Raw genomic sequence first — 20,366 nt, forward strand, 5'->3', positions numbered from 1 at the left:
ACCTCGTGGGGTAAGGAAGCAGCTGGCAAACAAACATGGTATATATATATATCTATATGTATGTATGTATATATATATGTTATATCTATGTATATATGTATGTATATGTATAAATAGAACATAAATACATATATTATATATATAAATAATATATGTGCTGTATATATAAAATATATATAAAAACCTGTTGCCATTCAGTTGATTCTGACTCATAGCAGCCCTACAGGACAGAGTAGAGCTGCCCCGTAGAGTTTCTAAGGAGCACTTGGCAGATTCAGACTGCCAACCCTTTGGTAAGCAGCTGTAGCAGTTAGCCACTATGCCACCAGGGTTTCCAATATTTTATATATATATATATACACACACACATATTGTTTTATATATGATTATGTATATGTATATAAATTATATGTATATAATTTACATATATATATTCTACTGGCAGGAGCAGCATTACTTGCATTGCTTGGGGAGGTTGTAAGGAATTCAATATCTCTGCCCTCATCCCAGACCTACTGAATCAGACCTTTATTTTGACAAGAGAAACAGATTTGTATTTAAGTTTGTAAAACACTGCTCTACATAGTCCAAGTGCTCTCTCTTTCTCTCTCTCCTTCCCTCCAACCCTCCACATATACACCCATCAGTTAGAGAGCTAGGCAACAATACCAATAAAAGAAAATAGATTTGTCATCCTGAGCTGATAAAAGACCGGAAAAATGCATTCTATTAACTAGAACTAGCCATCAATGATAGTAGAAGAATACTGTCGTTGCTGTTTGCTGTTGAGTCAATTTCCACTTATAGTGACCTCATAGGACAGAGTAGAACTGCCCCATACTGTTTCCTAGGCTGAAATCATTAGTGGAGCAGATACCCAAGACTTTTCTCCCACAGAACAGCTGCTGGGTTTGAACCTTTCAGTTTGCAGCCGAGCGTTTAACAATTGCGCCTCCAGGGCTCCAGAATAGAAGGCTTTAAATGCCTTGTTCTTGGAATGGGAATGGCTGTCAAAAATGAGGCAGAATGGATCATTGGACTATAAGTTTGAACTCATTAATCCGAAGAGGTCCCATTCAATTTTGTAATCCTATTATACGTACCTACCTGAGTACAGGTAGTTCTCGATTTATGACCGGGTTCCATTCTGACAACTCTGTCATAAGTTGGTTCTGAAGTAAGTTGAATATATCTTTTTTTTTTTTTTTTAGTTTTCATTATTATTGCCTTTTCTTATCAGTATCTTTATAAATCTGAGCTATATTTGTCAGTGTCATAACAGTGAAGTCAGAGCTATAAAGGCTATTGGGCATATGCACAGTTCAATTGTCGTGTGTTGTTAGAGTTGAACATTGGCCAACTTTCTATCCCTCAAAACTCCCTGCACTGACACTGACACAAACTTCATTGTAGACTAGGCCATAGTCTGCTCTCTGGCAGTGTTTTGATCAGTAAATCATAGCATCTAACATCTGCAAGTGAGCATCTAAGAACGATAACATCAGCAAATTACCTGCTGCACCATTGTATTTAGTAGATATTACTACAATAAGATGCAGAAGATGTAATAAGTATGTAGTACTTATTACAATAAAATGTACCAAAAAAAAGAAAATCAAGTGTGGCTCATCATAACTTGAATATGTTGTAAATAGGGGCTACCTGTATTATAGATACATACCCATTGACCCATGAATATTCCTATTTTCAATCTATGTCTTTGTAAGTTGTTTTGTATGAACCTCAAGCTACAGCCAACATTTTTTTTTTTTTTAATTTCAACATTTAAAATCATTGCCTTCTGTCTTAGTCATCTAGTGCTGCTGTAATAGAAATATCACAAATGGGTGGCTTTAACGAAGAGAAATTTATTTCCTCACAGTAAAGTAGGCTGAAAGTCCAAATTCAGGGTGTCGGCTCCAGGGGAAGGCTATCTCTCTCTGTTGGCTCTGGAGGAAGGTCCTCATCCTCAATGTTTGCCTGGTTGAGGAGCTTCTCTGCACAGGGACCCGGGCCCAAAGGACGCACTCTGCTCTTGGTTCTGCTTTCTTCAAGGCTGAGGTCCTCCCGTCTCTCTGCTCGCTTTATTTTTATATCGCAAGAGATTGCCTCAAGATACAATCCAATCTTGTAGATTGAGTCCTGCCTCACTAACACAACTGCTGCCCATCCTCCCTCATTAACATCATAGGGGCAGGGTTTACAACATACAGGAAAATCACATAATACTGGGAATCAAGGCCCAGCAAAATTGATACACACATTTTTTGGGAAGACATAATTCATTCCATGACACCTTCTAATACCAAATCCCAACCAAACCAGTTGTCATTGACTCTGACTGATGCCTACCCCATGTGTGTCAGGATAGAACGGTGCTCCATAGGGTTTTCCATGCGTGATTTTTTTTTTTTTTTTGGAAGTAGATTATCAGGCCTTTCTTCTGAGGTGCCTTTGGGTGAACTGGAGCCTTCAAACTTTCAGTTAGCAGCCAAGTGTGCTAACCATTTGCACTGTCCAGGGACTCCACCCTCCATAGCAGTAATAGGTTGATCTAATCTAGTGTAATAGTTATCAAAAATAGCATAATTTGTATTTCAACTGCTACTTCAATGACTATTTCATTATTTGCAGATGCTATAAAGGGAAATGGTAGAACATTTGAGATATTTTGGTAGTACAGTTGATACCCACCAGTGGTTAAGTGATATGGCTGCTAACCAAAAGTTGAGCATTTTGAATCCACCAGGCACTCCTTGGAAACCCTATGGGACAGTTCTACTCTGTCCTAGAGGGTCACTATGAGTTGAAATTGACCCTACAACAACAGGTTTGTTTATTTTATTTTTTTGGGTGTATAGTCACTAAACAAATCCACTAGAAGTGTGAACAACACACTGTCACTCCACCAAGGGCCAAAGGGAAGTTGCCAAGCTTGTCAATACAGTTATTCACACTAAGATTTTAAGCTCATGCCAAGAGATTATAGCAAATGTTCTTGAGAGCATACTTACTTGTTGATGTGTTTAGCCATAGTGTTAGAAGATAAATCAAAGATGTGGTTTTCTAGTCTATGTAGCTCTTCTGGAAGAAAGCAAGTAGCCTACTTTAGGTGAAATAAAGATGTGAATATGCCATGATGCATATTATGACTGTTTGGGACAAGCATGTTATTTACTTGGTTTAGTTTTTACACCGTACATTTTTGCAGCAGTGGTGTTATGTCCTCGTTATATGTGCTTATACTGTGGCCATTAATGTATGAAATCATGTGCTCATTAAGTGAAATAATTCCAAACTCATTTCCAATTTGGGAATGAGCATGCTTCAGATAAGACAATTTTGGACAAATTTGAAATTTAGTATATTAAGGCTGATAAATAGTGCCAACCTTCAGACATGCAAGAAAGTCATCCTTGAATTTTCGTTCTTGGTAAGAGTGTGAAAATATTGTCATTTCTTTGTTTAAAGCTGACAGAAGACAAAAAAAAAAAAAAACTATGCCATCTGCTGAATTAACATTTCAAAAAACAGCTACGAAATATATTGTTTTGAACCACTCATGTTCTATGAAAAAGTTCACTTCATCCATTTTTTTCCCCAAGCAGAGCTTTATAACTTATATTTCAATAAGTACTAAAAGAAATGAAGGTTTACAAATGTGAGCTCTGTGAAAATGTTTAACTTTGATATCAAACGGTTCTTACGTTTATTTTTTAAATCACTTGACTTGTATCTGATCTACAGTACTTTTTATAATGCATTTATTATTTCATATAAATTGTACAAAGGATGGTTGAAGTCTCCATCAGCTCTGAGACACCGCTGCACGAGAATTTTGGAGGAAAATAAAACTATAAATGATCACATCTCTGGAGCTTATTTGGAGAGAACACTATTTAAATTTGTTCCTAATGCAAGGTTGAAATTAATCTTGATTTCCCATCAAATGCACAGGGATTTTATAGTTCATAATAGCGTTTAATTCCTCTAGGGTATGGGTTAAGATAAACAAGTCATTGACAGTGTTTATCTATAAATATACCAGATGGTGTGGGACTGAGGTTAGCTATCAACTCTGCCGACTTTAATTTCGTGGTTATAAAACACAGTAAACCTCACTGTTTATAAAAGGCAGGGAAGAATCTCCAATGGGCTTCAGTAGCCAAGAAATCCTTACTAACATTAATCTCTCTAACTGATATTTGGTATCCTCCTAGGGTGTAATATTTAAGATTGTGGAGTGATTCCTAGAAACATTAAAATTTTCACTGGGATCATTAGCTAGCATTTCTGCCATTGATCTATTATAACTTTGCTAATGAGTTCCATGTGAGTGAAATTTAGTGAATAAGGCAATTCTTTTGAAACCTTCTAGGTGACTGTTTAACAATTACTTTTGGTAGTCATATATCTAAAAGATAGCCTAATTTGCCAAAATAATATCTTTTTCTTATCAAAGATGAATAGCGATACCTAACTAGACCAAATGTACTTAGGGATAGAATTTCATAAAGGAAAACTATAGCATCATTCAAATAATTAATTTGCCATGTATATTATATACATTTAAATCTAGATTATGAGTCTGCCTGAAAGTTTGCCAAACACCGTAGAATTTAAAAAGAAGCAAAAAATTATCCTGCATATTCTGAATTTATTTAAATATATATTTTGGTGTCCCATTTTATTTAACAAAAAAATCTGTATGCTCAACTTGGTTAAAATGAATTCTTCCAAAATGAAGGGACACTATTATGAAGGGTTTTAGTTGAAATAGCACAATTCTTCCATTCATACCAAAATAATCATTCTTGCAAAGAATGAATCTTTTTCAATATTCCAAGTGGTAGCCTAAAATTCCTGTCTTTTTATCCCTTAGTCTTTCTATATAAAGATGCAATAAATTATCTCACAAAATTCAATTTTTTAAAATTTTATTTGGTCGCTGTAGAGAATATGCGTAGCACAACATACAGCAATTCAACCATTTCTACACGTATGATTCAGTGACATTGACTACACTCTTCTAGTTGTTCAGCCATTCTCACCCTCCTTTTCTGAGTTATTTTTAGGTAAACATGGTTTGCAAAATAATTTCTATGAGGAAATTATCTGATTAACAGGGGAAAAGTAAACTCTTAAAATGTAAGAAAAATAACCTCTTATTTATTAAAATAGTGTCATAGAACTACATAACTGCTTAAAATATAATCAAACTGTAATTCATGGGGTAAAAACCATGTATGATCCTTAAACAACTTAATTATGCTTTCTTTATTTTCTTTCAGGTTATCCAACGCTGTCTAACATCAAAGGCCTTGCACTATATCAAAGAAACCCTGCTGAGGAAATCACACAAACTGAATTTCATTCCCCTTTCAATGGTCAGCTAAAAATTAAAGCTGTACAATATTTGTATTATAAATTCCCTCAAAGAATCCAGTGATTTGTTCATGTTATCTTTCTTTTCTAGGAGAAGTCATCTTCACTGTCATGTGTATGACAGCCACCTGTGGAATCCTTCTTTCGATTCTTCTCAAACTGAGGTAACTGGATACAGGGCTGGGCTGGAAAGGAATCGCTCAGCCATGTGAAAGCACATTTCATGACGGCAGAGTTTGCAAAGGGCCTGAGAACCAAAGCTCCCTTAAAACATACTAAATCACTTTTTATGTGGGATAAATCCATGGAAACATAACTCTCAGTCTTCCTCTGTAAGGGAAATGTGATCCTGGGGTATTTTTTATGTTGCATTTTACAAGTGCATACACATTGTATATGCCTCCAAATTAAACTGTTATCAGCCTTTCCCCTGGCCTTCCTACAAAATCCAAATTGAATTTTGATATATTTCTTATTCAAATCATTTGCACGATCAATCGATTCACATAATGAATCTGTTGTTTACTTCATAGAGTTTATACTTACCTAAAAGATTTATTAACATTATATAACTACTAAATTTATTCATTCTATAATATACAATTATTGAAACAGACATTTAATGAGGCCTCACAGGGTACATGCAGAAAGACTTATTACTACTGCCTGAAATTATTCACTCTTTCCAAATCTTCCTTTTCCTTGGTTGCCTTCATTGTTGGAATACAGCAACACTCCAGTGGGCATGTGGGATTCTGAAGATTAAAGATAAATCAATCTCTAGATTTCTAAAAGTCTAGGGTTTTACAATTTTCCACTTATTTAGTATTTGTAGATATAAAACAGTGTTCCCTTCTTACCTTTAATTCTTAAGAAAAAATCTAACCACATATTTAAACATCAGTCATGTTCATTTTCTTATTCATTATACATATGTGTATGTGTGTATTATTTAAATATTGTAAACGTTAATGAAGAAATATGCATACACACACTCACGTGTAAACTATACTTACCTGTAAGATTTTGCCTAGAGAAGAAAAGAGATATTGGATATTTCTCTTATCTCATGAAACTCAGAAAGACACAATAAACTATACGATGCATGTCCAAGAATCTTACACTCAAAGACTGACAACTGGTGAGATAAAATGAAAGAATGAAGTTGAGAGTCATAAGGCAATACCAAGGATTAAGACGTGTTGAGTGTATGTTCTGCCTAGAACACTAAGGACATTAAAAAAAAATTTTTTTTTTATGTAATCCCAGCACTTGTTGGATCAAAGGCTCTATACATTTAACTTGCTGTTTACCAATGCTGATACCAAAACAAACTTCTTTTCTCTGATGCCTTAAGGTTATATTTGATGAGTATCAAGATGCTGTTTGAAGACCAATTAATTAGAATAGGTTTCTAAGGGGCATTTTTTTTTTTAATTTCCCTTTATTTGTTTTAAAATATTTGAGGGCCCTGTTTATTTACTGAGGAGCCCTGGTGGCACAGTGGTTAAAGTGCTTGACTGCTAACCAAAAGGTCACGGGTTCGAATCCACTGGCCACTTCATGGGTGAATGATTGGCAGTCGGTTTCTGTAAAGATTTACAGCCTTGGAAGTCCTATGGGACCATCCTACTCTGTCCTACAAGGTCTCTATGAGTCAGAATTGACTTGATGGCAGTGAGGCTTTTTTTTTGTTTGGTTGGTTCCTTTACTGTGCCTGCCTACATATTTCATCACAAGCATATTGTTTCAAAGCACAAACTGTTTTCCAGTTTAGCAAATAATAATAATAGTTCTCAATCTTTATTTCTTAGCCACACACATAATGTGTGATGTTCATGCCTGCCACACACACAAGCCCATGAATTTTTACAGATATATGTACAACAAAGTCAACAGGTAAATAAGGGTTAGGCCATTCATCACTCCCTGTGTGTTAACTTATCTTCACCTCCTATCTCTCCTACATAGAAAGGTATATCACTTTTCTGGATGAGAGTGGGAGTGTTATACACAAAAATTTTGAATTTACTGTAGTGTGTATTCTAAGGAGCCCTGGTGACACAGTTGTTAAGAGCTACAGCTGCTAACCAAAAGGTAAGCAGTTCAAATCCACCAGCCGCTCCTTGGAAACCCCATGGGGCAGTTCTACTCTGTCCTGTAGGGTCGCTATGAGTCGGAATTAACTCAGCAACTGGTTTGGTGTGGCTTTCTGTATTCTAAAGGCAATTATGCACACTATTAAGTACATTACAGACAGTTACAAATTACTTTCCATACTGTTTAAAATAGACCACGATGTAATCTGAAAGTTTCAGATCCAGAATTAGATAGATAACAAAAATAAAAGCCATTATGGAGGGAAAAAAACAAAACAAAACAAACAAAACAAAAGCATCATCAACAACAAAACCTATTTTATCCCAAATCTGAGATAAATAATTCCTTCTTAATGAAAGGAGCCTGGCTGCACTTTCATGTATTGTTCTCTCAGCTGGTGGTCAGGCCTGCTACATGTGGTCATTCTTTAAAGATTCAGACTTTTACATTGTTTGATGTTAGGCTAAATTAAAACAGGCCTAAATGTGTAAAGTTTGCAGAGAAACCAATAATTTGAGGATAAAAAAGGACTTCCTTATGTATATTTTTACCTTGAAAATGATTACTTGGCAATCAGTTAAACGCATGATGCTCCTTACAAAGACCACATAATATTCTGCTACTGGGATTTTACATTCAGAAACTGGATTTTTTTTTTTTCCTCTCCAGGCAGACAGACTGAAATTATACTAACTTCTTCTAAAAAATGAGCATGCAAATATGTTTGTAAAATCTTTAAAATGTCATACTGTTAATGTTTACTTTTGCTTTTATATAGAACCTGCAGGATAACTAGTCAAAAAAGAAACCTTCATCAATCCAAAGACCTGGAGGCCTCATGATTCATTGAAAGTCATGGATTATTTAACAATCATTTTCTTTAAAGCAAATCTTTATAACCGGTCTACAGAATATTCTATCCATCATCAATAAGAAAAATGTTAAAATAGATTTAATGATACTGTATCATTTTTTTGTATCATTAAGTATAATAATGTAAGTACGGTGTAGTAATATGGCATGATGATGTTAGATTTATTTTTTTAAGAAAATATTCAAGTAGAAATATGCAGTGTTGTATGTTATAACATTAGCACAGAGTTAAAACCTCCCTTGTGGATAAAAAGTGTTATCCCATGTTATATTTTTCATGATTAGTTAGCTTCATTATAAATATGAATCTATATAATATTAATTAGTTGCATTGCAATATGACATAGTCAGCAGGGTTTTTTTTTTTCTGATTAATTTTATAAATTTCCTTTAACTTGCCAAAAGGGACATGTTAGTAAAAATATCTAGTTTATTTGTTATTTGCATATTCTTATTCAATTTCATAGCATTAATTAAATCATTATCATTGGCTTTAAGCTCCTATATATACTTGGTTAGATGGCTAGTCTTAAAAATAAAAATGACATCTCTGGATTTTTATAATTTGAATATTGTTAAATTTTACTTTTTTAGCTTGATGTCTTTATTTCATACCCATAAGATGTGAAGCAACTACATTGGCTGGAAAAAGTCAATGTGTATTTCAATAATGATATATTTTATTTGTGAATTTAAATTATTCTTTGCTAATTATTTTGAACATCTGCAATAATACTATTATTCCTAAATGCTCCATTTTTATTTCTGGATTTTGGCCTGATTTAACAGCAAGGTATAATTACAATTAGAAAATCATGGAAGTGATGTTTATTAGTTAAAATTTTGATAAATATGCACTTTCAACTGTCTGCAATCATATGGTAGCCATTGAGCTGAATAATCATAAAACTATATTACCCATAACAAGTGTTGAATCAGGGGAACAAATGTGTGAAAACCTGAGGATACTATGCTAATAATTAGTGGCATACTGACAATTAAAATTCAAATATTTTTGCCAGCTTCATCTCATACCTATTGTTTGCTACACTTTGGCTTAATTTTTCTACATTAAATAAAATTCGAAGTCAACTTTTGCCTATGTTTACTCAGTGTAATTGAAAAGTCATCCTATAGCTTTTAAAACTGGATAGAATAATTTAGTGAATCATTCATCTCTCTCAAGGGGTTCTATACGTTCCAGTGGTGGTTTAGAGAGTTATGTGTAGGGTGTGTAAGCATTTCTCTCTCCAAATCTTTGCCATTTAATTTAGACTTGCTGATATCTGGGAAAACATAACCTGTTCCTCTCTGGAAAACTGAGGAAAGAAGTCATGTTACTTCTAGGGATATGTTTGTGTTGAGCAGAGAAGAGAGGACAGAATGTGAAACAGGCCTCTCTAGAAACCAGAATCTTATCTCTTAGGTCACTAACATGACTAGGCCATTCTAGGCAGAATTGCGGAAGCAGGGATCGGCATTGAGCATTTAGGAAGCTCTAACGAGTCAGCTAGTCAGCTATCTCCAGAACAGGGAGTCCAAGCTGAGAAAATACAGGACATAAAACTAACAAATACCAGGATTGAGATAAACATTCTTAAACACCCAGTTAAGGAGTCAAGATATTATAAATGTGGTTTGTGAATGTCCTGAAGCATTATTCCTTTGTTTTCTTTGAAGAGTTGTGTGGTTTCAGCTCTTACATTTAGGTCCTTGACCTATATTGAGTTGATTTTCATGTGTGATGTGAGGTAAGAATCCAACTTCATATTTTTGCATGTGGAAATCCAGTTGTCCCAGCACCATTTATTGTTCTTCTTTTTTGTTGTTAGGTGCCCTTGAGTTGCTTCCAGCTTATAGTGACCCCATGTGACAGAGTAGAACTGCCCCTTTAAGTTTCCTAGGCTGTAATCTTTATGTGAGCAGATCAGTAGGTCTTTTCTCCAGTGGAACCACTGGGTGAGTTTGAACGGCCAACCTTTTTGGCAACCAAGAACTTAATCTTTGCACCACCAGGGCTCTTTACCATATATTAAAGAGACTTTATTCTTTCCTCATTGTACAGACTTAACACCTTTGTCAAAAATCAGTTGACCTTAGATGTGACGGTTTATTTCTGGTCTCTCAGTTCCATTCTGTTGGTCAATATGGCTATCATTATAACAATACCAGGCTGTACTGATTACTGTAGATTTACAGAATGTTTTCAGTTTGGGAAGGAAGAGTCACCCTACTTTGTTCTTCTTTTGCAAGATTGCTTTGGTTATTTGGGGCCCCTTGCAGTTCCGTTTGAGGATTGGCTTTGCCATTTCTGCAAAGAAGGCTATTGGAATTTTGACAGGGGTTGCACTGATTCTAAACAGATTGCTTTAGGCAATATTGACATGTTAACAATAGTAAATCTTCCAATCCATGATCACAAAATGTCCTTTCATTTATTTAGTTTTTTTTTAAATTTATTTCAGTAACGATTTATATTTTTCTTTATATAAATCTTTCACTTAACTGGTTAAATTTACTCTGAAGCATTTTATTCTTTTAAATGTTATTCTTGTAAATGAATTGGTTCTTTAATTTCCTTTTCAGAATTTTCATTGCTGATGTAAAGAAACTCAACTGATTTTTGTGTGCTGACTTTTATCCTGTCATATTGCTGAATTTATTAATCAGCTCTAATAGTTTTCCTGTGGATTCTTTGGGTTTTTGTACATAGGATCATATCATCAGCAAAAAGTGATAGTTTTTCTCCTTTTTTTTTTTTCCAATTTGCATATGTTTTCTTGTCTAATTGCTCTGACTTCCAATACCATATTGAATAGTAGTGGTGAGAGCAGCCATCCTTGCTTTGTTCCTGATCTTAAGGGGAAAGCACTCAGTCTTTCTCCACTGAGTATAATGTTATACATGGGTTTTTCAAAAAATGCCTTTTATCATATTGAAGAATTTATCTTCAGTTCCTAGCTTATTGAGTGTTTATGTCATGAAAGAATGTAGGATTTTGTCAAATGCCTTCTCTGCATTGACTGAGATGACCATGTGGCTCTTTACCATTGATCGTCCTATTAATGTGGTGTATTACATTGATTGAAACCCTGGTAACATAGTGGTTAAGAGCTACAGCTGCTAACCAAAAGGTCAGCAGTTTGAATCCACCAGGCGCTCTTTGGAAACCCTATGGGGCAGTTCTACTCTGTCCTATAGGGTTGCTATGAGTCGGAATCAACTCGACGGCAGTGGGTTTGGTTTTTGGTATTACATTGATTAATTTTCTAATGTTAAACCACCCTTGAACTCCTGTAATAAATCCCACTTGATAATGATGTATCATCCTTTTAATATGCTTTTGTATTTGATTTGCTAGAATTTTATTGAGATTTTTGCATCTGTATTTTTAAGGGATATAAATGAGACTTCATCCATATTAAAAAAAAATGTTACTCAAAAGACTTTATCAATAATGTGAAGAAACAGCCCACAAAGTGGGGAAAAAATGAGGGAACCATATATCTGATAAGAGTTTAGTATCCAAAATATACCTAAAAAAAAAAAAGACTCCCACCACTTAATAAAAAGTCTAACAGCCAAATTAAAAAAATTGGCAAAGGAACAGATATTTCCTAAAAGAAGAAATAAAAAAATGGGCAAAAGACTTGAATAGGCATTTCCCAAAAGATGCTCAATGTTGTTAGCCATTAGGGAAATGCAAATTAAAACCACAATACAATTCCACTTCACCCCAACTAAGATGGTTATGATTAAAGCAAAAAAACAAACAGAAAACAACACATGTTGGCAAGGATGTGGAGTAACTGGAATGCTCATTCATTGCTGGTGGGACTGTAAAACGGGTCAGCTGCTGTGGAAAATAGTTTGGAGATCCTCAAAAAGTTAAACATAGAATTATAATACAATCCAGGAATTCTACTCCAAGGGGCATACTTAAAAGAATTGAAAGCATGAACACAAACAGATACATGTACACAAATGTTCATTGAAGCACTATGCATAAAAACCAAAAGGTGAAAATAAACCAGGTGTTCATCAGCAGATTAATGGATAAACAAAATGTGGTACATACACACATACAATGGAATATTACTCTGCCATAAAGAAAAGTGAATTCTTGATACATGCTACAACATGGATGAATCTGGAAAACATTTTGCTGAGTGAAATAAGTCAGCCACAAAAGGGCAAATATTGTAGGTCCCGCTTATATGAAATATATAGACTAGGCAAAGGTAAAGAGACCAAAGCCTATAGGCAGGGTAGGAGGGAGGGGGAAAGAGGGAGTCACTGCTTGGGGGACACTGAGCTTCTGTTAAGGGGGATAAAAAAATTTGGAAACAGACAATGCTGATGGTTGTACAACATGGTGAAAGTAATTATGTCACTGAATTATGTGTTTAAAAAATGTCAAAATGGAAAAATTATGCACACACGCACACACACACATATGTATACATTCACCATAAAAAAGAAAAATGTGGTTTGTGTACCCCTTTAGGACGTGACCTGTCCTCTGTCTCTTCTCTCATATTTTACACTTACATGTCATCCTTCTCTTTCTTCTAGTTTCTCCAGAGCCATATTTATCTTTGCCTCTGGATTTTACACATTCTCTGCTGTTCCAGAACATTTTAACCTGTTTCACCTGGATGACTCCTATTCATACTTCAGGTGTCACCCTATATGTTACAACTTCTAGGAAGCTTTTCCTATTCTCCCTTCCCTGGCCACAGGTCAGTACCCTTCCTCAGTGCTTCCATAGCATCCAGCGCTTTCTCTTAGACAACAGCCCTTCTCTCATCTCTGGTTTCCAGTCCTTAGTGAATAGTGTAAGTTCAATAACTAATTGTTCAGTAAATGACTTACTTCATCTAGAAAGCTATTAGGAGTCATCAAACAATGTTAGACATCATCAGATTAATGAATTAGACAAATGCTGGAAGAAACATAAATGATAGACTGGAAGAGCTAAGACATGTCAAGGAGTCTACTTAAAAAATGTATTGCCACGTTCAGGTAAGAAATCATAAGAGCCTGTGTTAATTCATTTGTTCAACACTTACTTATTGAAAAGGTATTTTGTATCAGGCACTGTGCTAGGTACTGGAGATTCTGAGCAAAGTCCCCTTGGAACTTCAAAAAACAAAGAAGTAAAAAAGTAGTTTTTGAAAGTGAATTGTGCTATTAAGTAATGAACAGGTTGGAGTGATAGTGATGTGAAGAGAAGTAGCAGCTTAAAAGAGAATTGCTACACTTGGTTAATATTTTGTAAGTAAAAGGGACAGTGATTTGGGATTAGATGTTTGCAAAAAGTTGAGGTGGTCAGAGTGATAGCTGTAGGTTTCTGATTTGGGGCATTGGGTAAATCATGTTACTATTTATAAAGCTAAACTAGGAGCCCTGGTGGCACAATGGATAAGCACTAGGCTGCTAACTGAAAGGTTGGTGGTTCAAACCTACCCAGTGGCTCTGTGAGAGAAAAAACTGGCAACCCACTGTAAAAAAAAAAAAAAAAAAAAACCACTCTAGCAAAGATTAAAAAAAAAAAAGAAAACCCTATGGGGCTGTCCTACTCTGTCACATGGGGTCTCTAAGAGTCAGAATTGACTCAGTGGCACCCAAGAACAACAATTTTAAAAAACTAGGTATTACAGGAGGAGGATGAATTTGGAATGAGGAACACCAGTATGTCAGTCATCTCCAGATGTTTTCTTCACTATTCACCCAGCTCTATACTCCAGGAGTCTGGCCTATATGAAACACACGTTTCCTTGTTGCCTGCTTATAGTTGGGTTCAGGTAGTGGGGAACACTGGCAGGAAATGGGTAAGGAGGGCAGGGGGAGAAAAGTCAGATTATTTGTTCTCCTGGCTCCCTCCCTAAGGAGTCACCTGGGGCTGGCCATCTCCCTTGACTGAATGTCATTGTTTCTGTCGGTGTGGCCTTTTCTACGTGACTCTCTCCTTCCAGATTCCAGTAAGCATCTCTTCTCCTTCTCCCCTAAGGATTACTGTCACTAGCAGCTCGGCTTTTACGAGTCCTGAGTTGCTGGACTACCGCTCGTGGTTTTCCTACACCCACTCACACCTGTATAAAGACTCACTATATCAAACTTTCTCAGAGTTATCCAAGTTGGATATCTTGGAATTCTGCTGTTGGTTCTTTGACTGACGGCACTGGAATTATTTCAGCTTGGGGCTGATTAACTTCCCAGTGCTAGTGGAACATCCATGTGGAATTACCTGGTAGTCAACTGGAAAATATGGTTCTGGCACTGTTAAGTGAGATCTGAGCTAGGGTTAGAGTTTTCCAGTAATCCCAGTATCCTCCTTATGCCTCTTCCTTCCCAGATGAGAAAACGAGTTTACCACCAGAAATTTGCCTGCGATTTCTAGAGAAAAACCTTTGTGGGTAGCAGTTGCCAGGTTACCAGGCAGCACAGATCACAGACCTTTCCTCAGAAGTTGACCATTGAAGAAATTTCCTCTAGAGTAGTCTATGTGAGCAAAAAGCCTTTGTGCCTCTAGTGACTTCTGTGTGTTTACCCACAGCCTCTTTTCCTCCATAGAATCTTTTCCATAAACTCCCACAGACGTTCCTGAGAGCTAGAAGTCTGCAGAGTGGTACCAGCTGGAACTCAGTGAGGTGAATCAGAAAGGTCTCTTTGGAAGGAATTTAGGGCAGAAGGAAGGCCGGAACTTTGTGGTTACTCCAAAGTTGTGGCTAGAGTCTATTCCTACTTTTGAATGCCCTGTGTGAGTCCTGAGAAACGTATTTTGGGTTATTGAAATATGCATCCCTTTCATTGCCATGCACAGTGAAATGAATACAAATGACTTCAAGAGTAACTGGAAGTTTTCTTCTTTTTTATTTGTTAGAACAGTCACAATTATGAGCTCTATAAACCTAAGAATAAAACCTAAGGCACTTGACGGTCCAAAAGATGGCATCGCTGCTTTAAAGGCGGTGCCAGGTTAGCACGTATCCTTTGTGAACTTAACACTGCTATTTTTACATGTCCTTGTCTGGCTGGTCTGCTATTTCACACTTTGCTCCTCCTTAGAACTCTGAGAGGAATACCATCTGGGCTGCAACGATTCACTGCGCTTGAGTTTCCCAAGTTGTTCCCTAAGTACCTCTTTGAGACATCAGCGTCTAGCAGACCACACTGATGGCACCCCAAAACATAGGATGGTGGAATGAGAGTTTCCAAAGCCTTCTCAACAGACAAATCAGTTACAATAAATATAGATCTACTCAGGGGTTTATAACACTTACAGTTGTCTCTAATCTTGGCTTTACAAAGAGAAGGAAAATATGCCTTAAAAAACAGCAGTTTAAAGTTTTAGTTAGGCAAGATTGTCCGGTTAAAGTTTTAGTTAGGCAAGATTGTCAGGTTTAAAGATAGATGATATTAAAGTCATAAAACGTCATGAAATTATGAAGTTTTAGAATAGAGGGCATATAATTATGCTAATCTGCCTATGAAATATATAAAACTTGATTTTTAGAGTGTAATTGATTATTTATTGAATGTTTGCATATAATTTAAATCTACACCAGAAGAAATAGGGACATAATTAAGTCAAATATATTCTAAATATTTTATATCTAGGTAAAAGCATAAAAAAAAAAAAAACCCGTCTTTCGAATAAAGTCTTCATTTATAAACATTGCTTTGGAGATATATATATATATATACACACACATATATAACATACTACTAATTAAGCAGAATTTTTCATTCACAGTTTAACACTTTCTAACAGAAAAAAAATACATGATTTATTTCCTATGGATAGATATTCTTAAATGGAGTTAAGGAGGATGTGTTTTCATGGTCACTGAAACGTTGTTTATCACGTTCCATAAAATACAATTGGCAGGTACATATGTGTGTTTAAAGTAGCAAGAACTCAAAAAATTAATGTTAAAATTTTGCGGGGTTTCACTGGAATTTTTCTAATGTGAATTATGTTGCAAAAGCACCTGGTTTTGAAGAAATCATCCATTTTTATAAGATCAACATATTTATAATGTAAGCAAATGCTTAATTACATTGTTTTGAATATTTCAAAACAAATGGAATTGTTACTCTTCTAACTAAAAATTCTAAATTAGTGAATCAGTGAGGATAATATGTCTCTTAGGAATTCCAGAAGGCTTTATAAGGGCAACATGAACCAAAAGGAAAGAATTAGCTCTTAAAAAAGGTTGAACAAGTCTACAAGAAAGTATTCCCAATCAAATACTCATGACAGTGTAGTTAATCCTTTTAATAAGTGGGGCTGCAATTTCCCCACTTATAAGAGCAACTAAACTGAGTTCTACTTAAAAAAAAAAGAATTTTTTTTATAAGATTAATATACTATATGATTTACATGCATTATGTAATTTAATCTTCACAAAAAGTCTGTGAGTACTAGTTTCCTCTATTAACAGGAAGAAAGAAAAAAGAGGCCAAGTAATTTCTCAATGCCTTAGAGTAGTAAATACAAAAACTGGTAATTAAAACCAGATACATCAGACTCCAAAACCCTCTGTCCTAATTTCTAAATGCTACCACCACTCCAGTTGCAATTATGTCATTGTTATATAAAAAAAAAAAAAAAATTTTTTTTTTTTTTAATAACTCACCAAAAAACCAGGAAGTAAGTATTTAAAATGTTCTTCTCTGAGGTAGTATCATATGCATATCAACTGGAACACTTTTATCTGTAATACAATGGCTTAAAGACTGAGGAACTTTTTTTTTTTTCCTATAAAAAGTCCAAGACAGACCATCTCCCGGGCTGGTTAACTTTGCGGTTCAATGATATCACGGATGACACAAATTCTTTCTTTCTGACATCCTTATACTCTCTGAAGAGCTGACACATTTCAGGCTTTATTTGAAGACATGAAAATATGTTGTTGTTGTTAGTTGCCATCAGTTAGCTCCTACTTATGGTGACCTTATTTATAAGAGAAAAAAACATTGCCTGGTCCTTCACCATCCTCACAGTCTTTGGTTTGTTTGAGCCCATTGTTGCAGCCACTATGTCAATCCATCTTACGGGAGATTTTCCTCGTTTTAGCTGACTCTCTGCTTTATAAAACATTATGTCCTTTTGTAGCAATTGGCATGAAAATATATGGATTTAAATTACCACAATTGACTTAGTCTAATAGGACCTGACCCTCTGAGCCACTGGGAGAAGGATGGGCCCCCCATGAAAATCAGGATTCTGTTAGCAAGAATGAATGAGAGAGGGCTCTTGGATATGCAACCAACAGTTTCTGTTACAAAAATTAGATTACCCTCATCATCAATTACGTGATGAATATCATGGCCCCAGGCAAATAAACCATAATCTATAAACTTATATAAAACCAACAACTAAACCCAGTGCCGTTGAGTTGATTCCGACTCATAGTGACCCTATAGTACAGCGTAGAACTGCCCCATAGAGTTTCCAAGGAGCGCCTGGAGGATTTGAACTGCCGACCCTTTGGTTAGTAGCGGTAGCACTTAACCACTACACCACCAGGGTTTCCATAAACTTATATAAAGAAGATCAATTTTTTATTTGGCTTTTTGGAATCAAATACCCCAAACCTAAGGCAGCATTTCTCAGCAGTAGGGAAAAAAAAATTAGTTATTTTATATTATCAAAATAATTTCATCTTCCAGTGAAAACTTTTCCAGAAATGTGGGGATCATTCATTCCTTCTAAAGGATAGAACTGATTGATGGCTGTGCTGCCAGCAGCCAAGTCACAGAATGGAGAGAGTGGTGAAGGAATCACTGCTGTTGGGAGCTCTCCTCTTTTCTGGGAACTACAATCCACATGGAGGGACGTTTAGAGAACTCGTCTATTGGTTGGGTACTTCTTCCTTAGCAGCTCTCGAAATGTTCAAGGACCAAATGTTACCCAGACAGTGATTAAAAAAAAAAAGGGGGGGGGGAAAGAATTTCAGAAAGAAAGATGAAAGAGGTCTCTGTTGCCAAATTATAAGTGTAGCATCAAGGACAGAAGGGTGGTGCTTAGAAGCTAAAGGTGTATAAAGACACTCTGAATAGATGCTTGTTAGGGGTGAACTTCAGGTTCCTGTTGTCAGTTGCCATTGAATCAGTTCTCACTCATGGCGAGTCCGTGTGTTACAGAGTAGAACTGCTCCATAGGGTTTTCTTGGTTGTAATCTTAAAGCAGAAGCAGATCGTCAGGCGCTTTTTCCACAGTACCGCTGGGTGGGTTTGAACCGCCAATCTTTAGGTTAGCCATCAAATGTAAACTGCGCCACCTAGTGACAGACATTCTTTTTGGGTCATTTAATCAAAATTAATCTCAGCAAATTAAAGCAACAGGACTAAAATATTAAAACTTAAAATTATGTAACGGGAAAGGAAAGCAAAAATTTTAAGTGCTCCTAATTCCTCAGTAACAAAGGAAGAGCTTGAAGAATAGTTTTGAGGAGTGTGACAGGATGAAATTGTTGTTTGGAATACATAGATTTATATGTATTCAGCCTTGACGGAACTGACTGAGGTAGTGATCAAGAGTAAGTAGGAATGAGATTTTTTCTTTTGATTTAGGAAACACTGTTCTGTCTCAACAAAGCCTGGCTTTCAAAGCTGTTGTTTCTTCTTGGTCTTGGAAACATCAGCATTATGGGTAGCGATATCAAAATGCATGAGGATTATTTGTTGTACAAATCATAGCTTTGTGTTATATTTCATTATATCAGTGTGAGTCTCCTCCCTCATTTATGCCTTGGCCCTAGAGCCATTGTGAGATCAACCAGGGATGGGATGGGATGGGATGGGATGGGATGGCAAGTTGAGGAAGGGGAGAGCTGTTGGCAAAGGGTTCGGACAGGAAGCCAAAGCTGGACCGCTTGCCTCTGCCTTCCTCTTCCCTCCATCTCTCTAAGGGTGAAACTTCCTATCTAATGGGAACTTCTCTTGCAGCATATCTTCCAACCTATTTATGCTATAAATTTTGGTACAATTTTACGACTCAAGTCTGCTAGAGTTGGATCATGATACGTACAAGAAAGTTTTTTGAATTTAAGAAAAACCCTGTTCTCTCTGAACAAAGCTGGCTCTCAAAGCTGTTGTTCCTTTACAGCCTTGAAAATACCAGTTTTTAAACTCAAACCGAACAGTGACTTCTTTGTTCTAGGACTGTACCCTACCTTTTTCAGGGGTAATGAGTACTGTTGATTCCCTGGTTTTGGAGTAAAGAGAATCACAATTTAAGGGAAATGAAAAAAATCAGTGGGTTAAGGTTGTCCATTATTTTTTCCTATTACATACTGTTATGAATTGAATTGTGTCCCCCAAGAATATGTACTGAAGTCCTGGCCCCTCTACCTGTGGATGTGACCCCGTTTGGAAATAGGGGGTTTTCTTCGGTTAGGTTATTAAGGTCATACCAGTGGGTCTTAAAAGTAATCACTTCTGAGAAATAAAAAGAGCAGAATAAATACAGAGAAACACACAGGAGGAAGACAGACGCTATGTGAAGGACCGTCTACAAGAAAAGGAATGCCAAAGATTGCTGGCAGACACCAGGAACTAGGAGAAAGGCCTACAGAAAGAATCAACATGGCCAAGACACTGATTTAGACTTTTAGCCTCTAGAACTCTGAGAAAATAAATTTCTGTTTTTTAAGGATTCCCGCTTGTGGTATTTTGTTAAGATGCCACTAGAACACTAAGACACATACATAGAATAGTCAACTGAAAGCTAAAATTAATTAAAAGAAAAGATAAATGGGCAAAAGATAATGAGAAGGAAAGAAATAAGGAGATGAGAGGAAGTGAGAAGAGAGAAAGAAAAAGAAAGAAGAACAAGGTGATAAAAGGTATAAAAAAATAGGATCTCCTTCCCTCTTTTTCTATCTCCTATACTATCTGACCTCTATTCCTAGTGAGGAGTCCCTGGGTGGTACAACCCACTACTAGCTAAAAGGTTGGTGGTTCAAATCTACCCAGATGCACCTCAGAATAAAGGG

General features: G+C 36.0%; 1 protein-coding gene across 1 annotated transcript in view; it reads left to right on the forward strand.

Annotated features, from left to right (window-relative positions):
* GFRAL (GDNF family receptor alpha like) overlaps positions 1-8,335 on the forward strand; it is a 68,300-nt gene extending 59,965 nt beyond the window's left edge. Inside the window, 4 exon segments of the mRNA XM_049873671.1 lie at positions 5,292-5,387; positions 5,477-5,549; positions 8,264-8,289; positions 8,292-8,335. Of these exon segments, the coding sequence (XP_049729628.1) occupies positions 5,292-5,387; positions 5,477-5,549; positions 8,264-8,289; positions 8,292-8,335 (239 nt within the window).
* Positions 8,336-20,366: the final 12,031 nt, after the last annotated feature.

The sequence above is a fragment of the Elephas maximus genome, chromosome 1 (assembly GCF_024166365.1).
Source record: "Elephas maximus indicus isolate mEleMax1 chromosome 1, mEleMax1 primary haplotype, whole genome shotgun sequence".
Taxonomy (NCBI): domain Eukaryota; kingdom Metazoa; phylum Chordata; class Mammalia; order Proboscidea; family Elephantidae; genus Elephas; species Elephas maximus.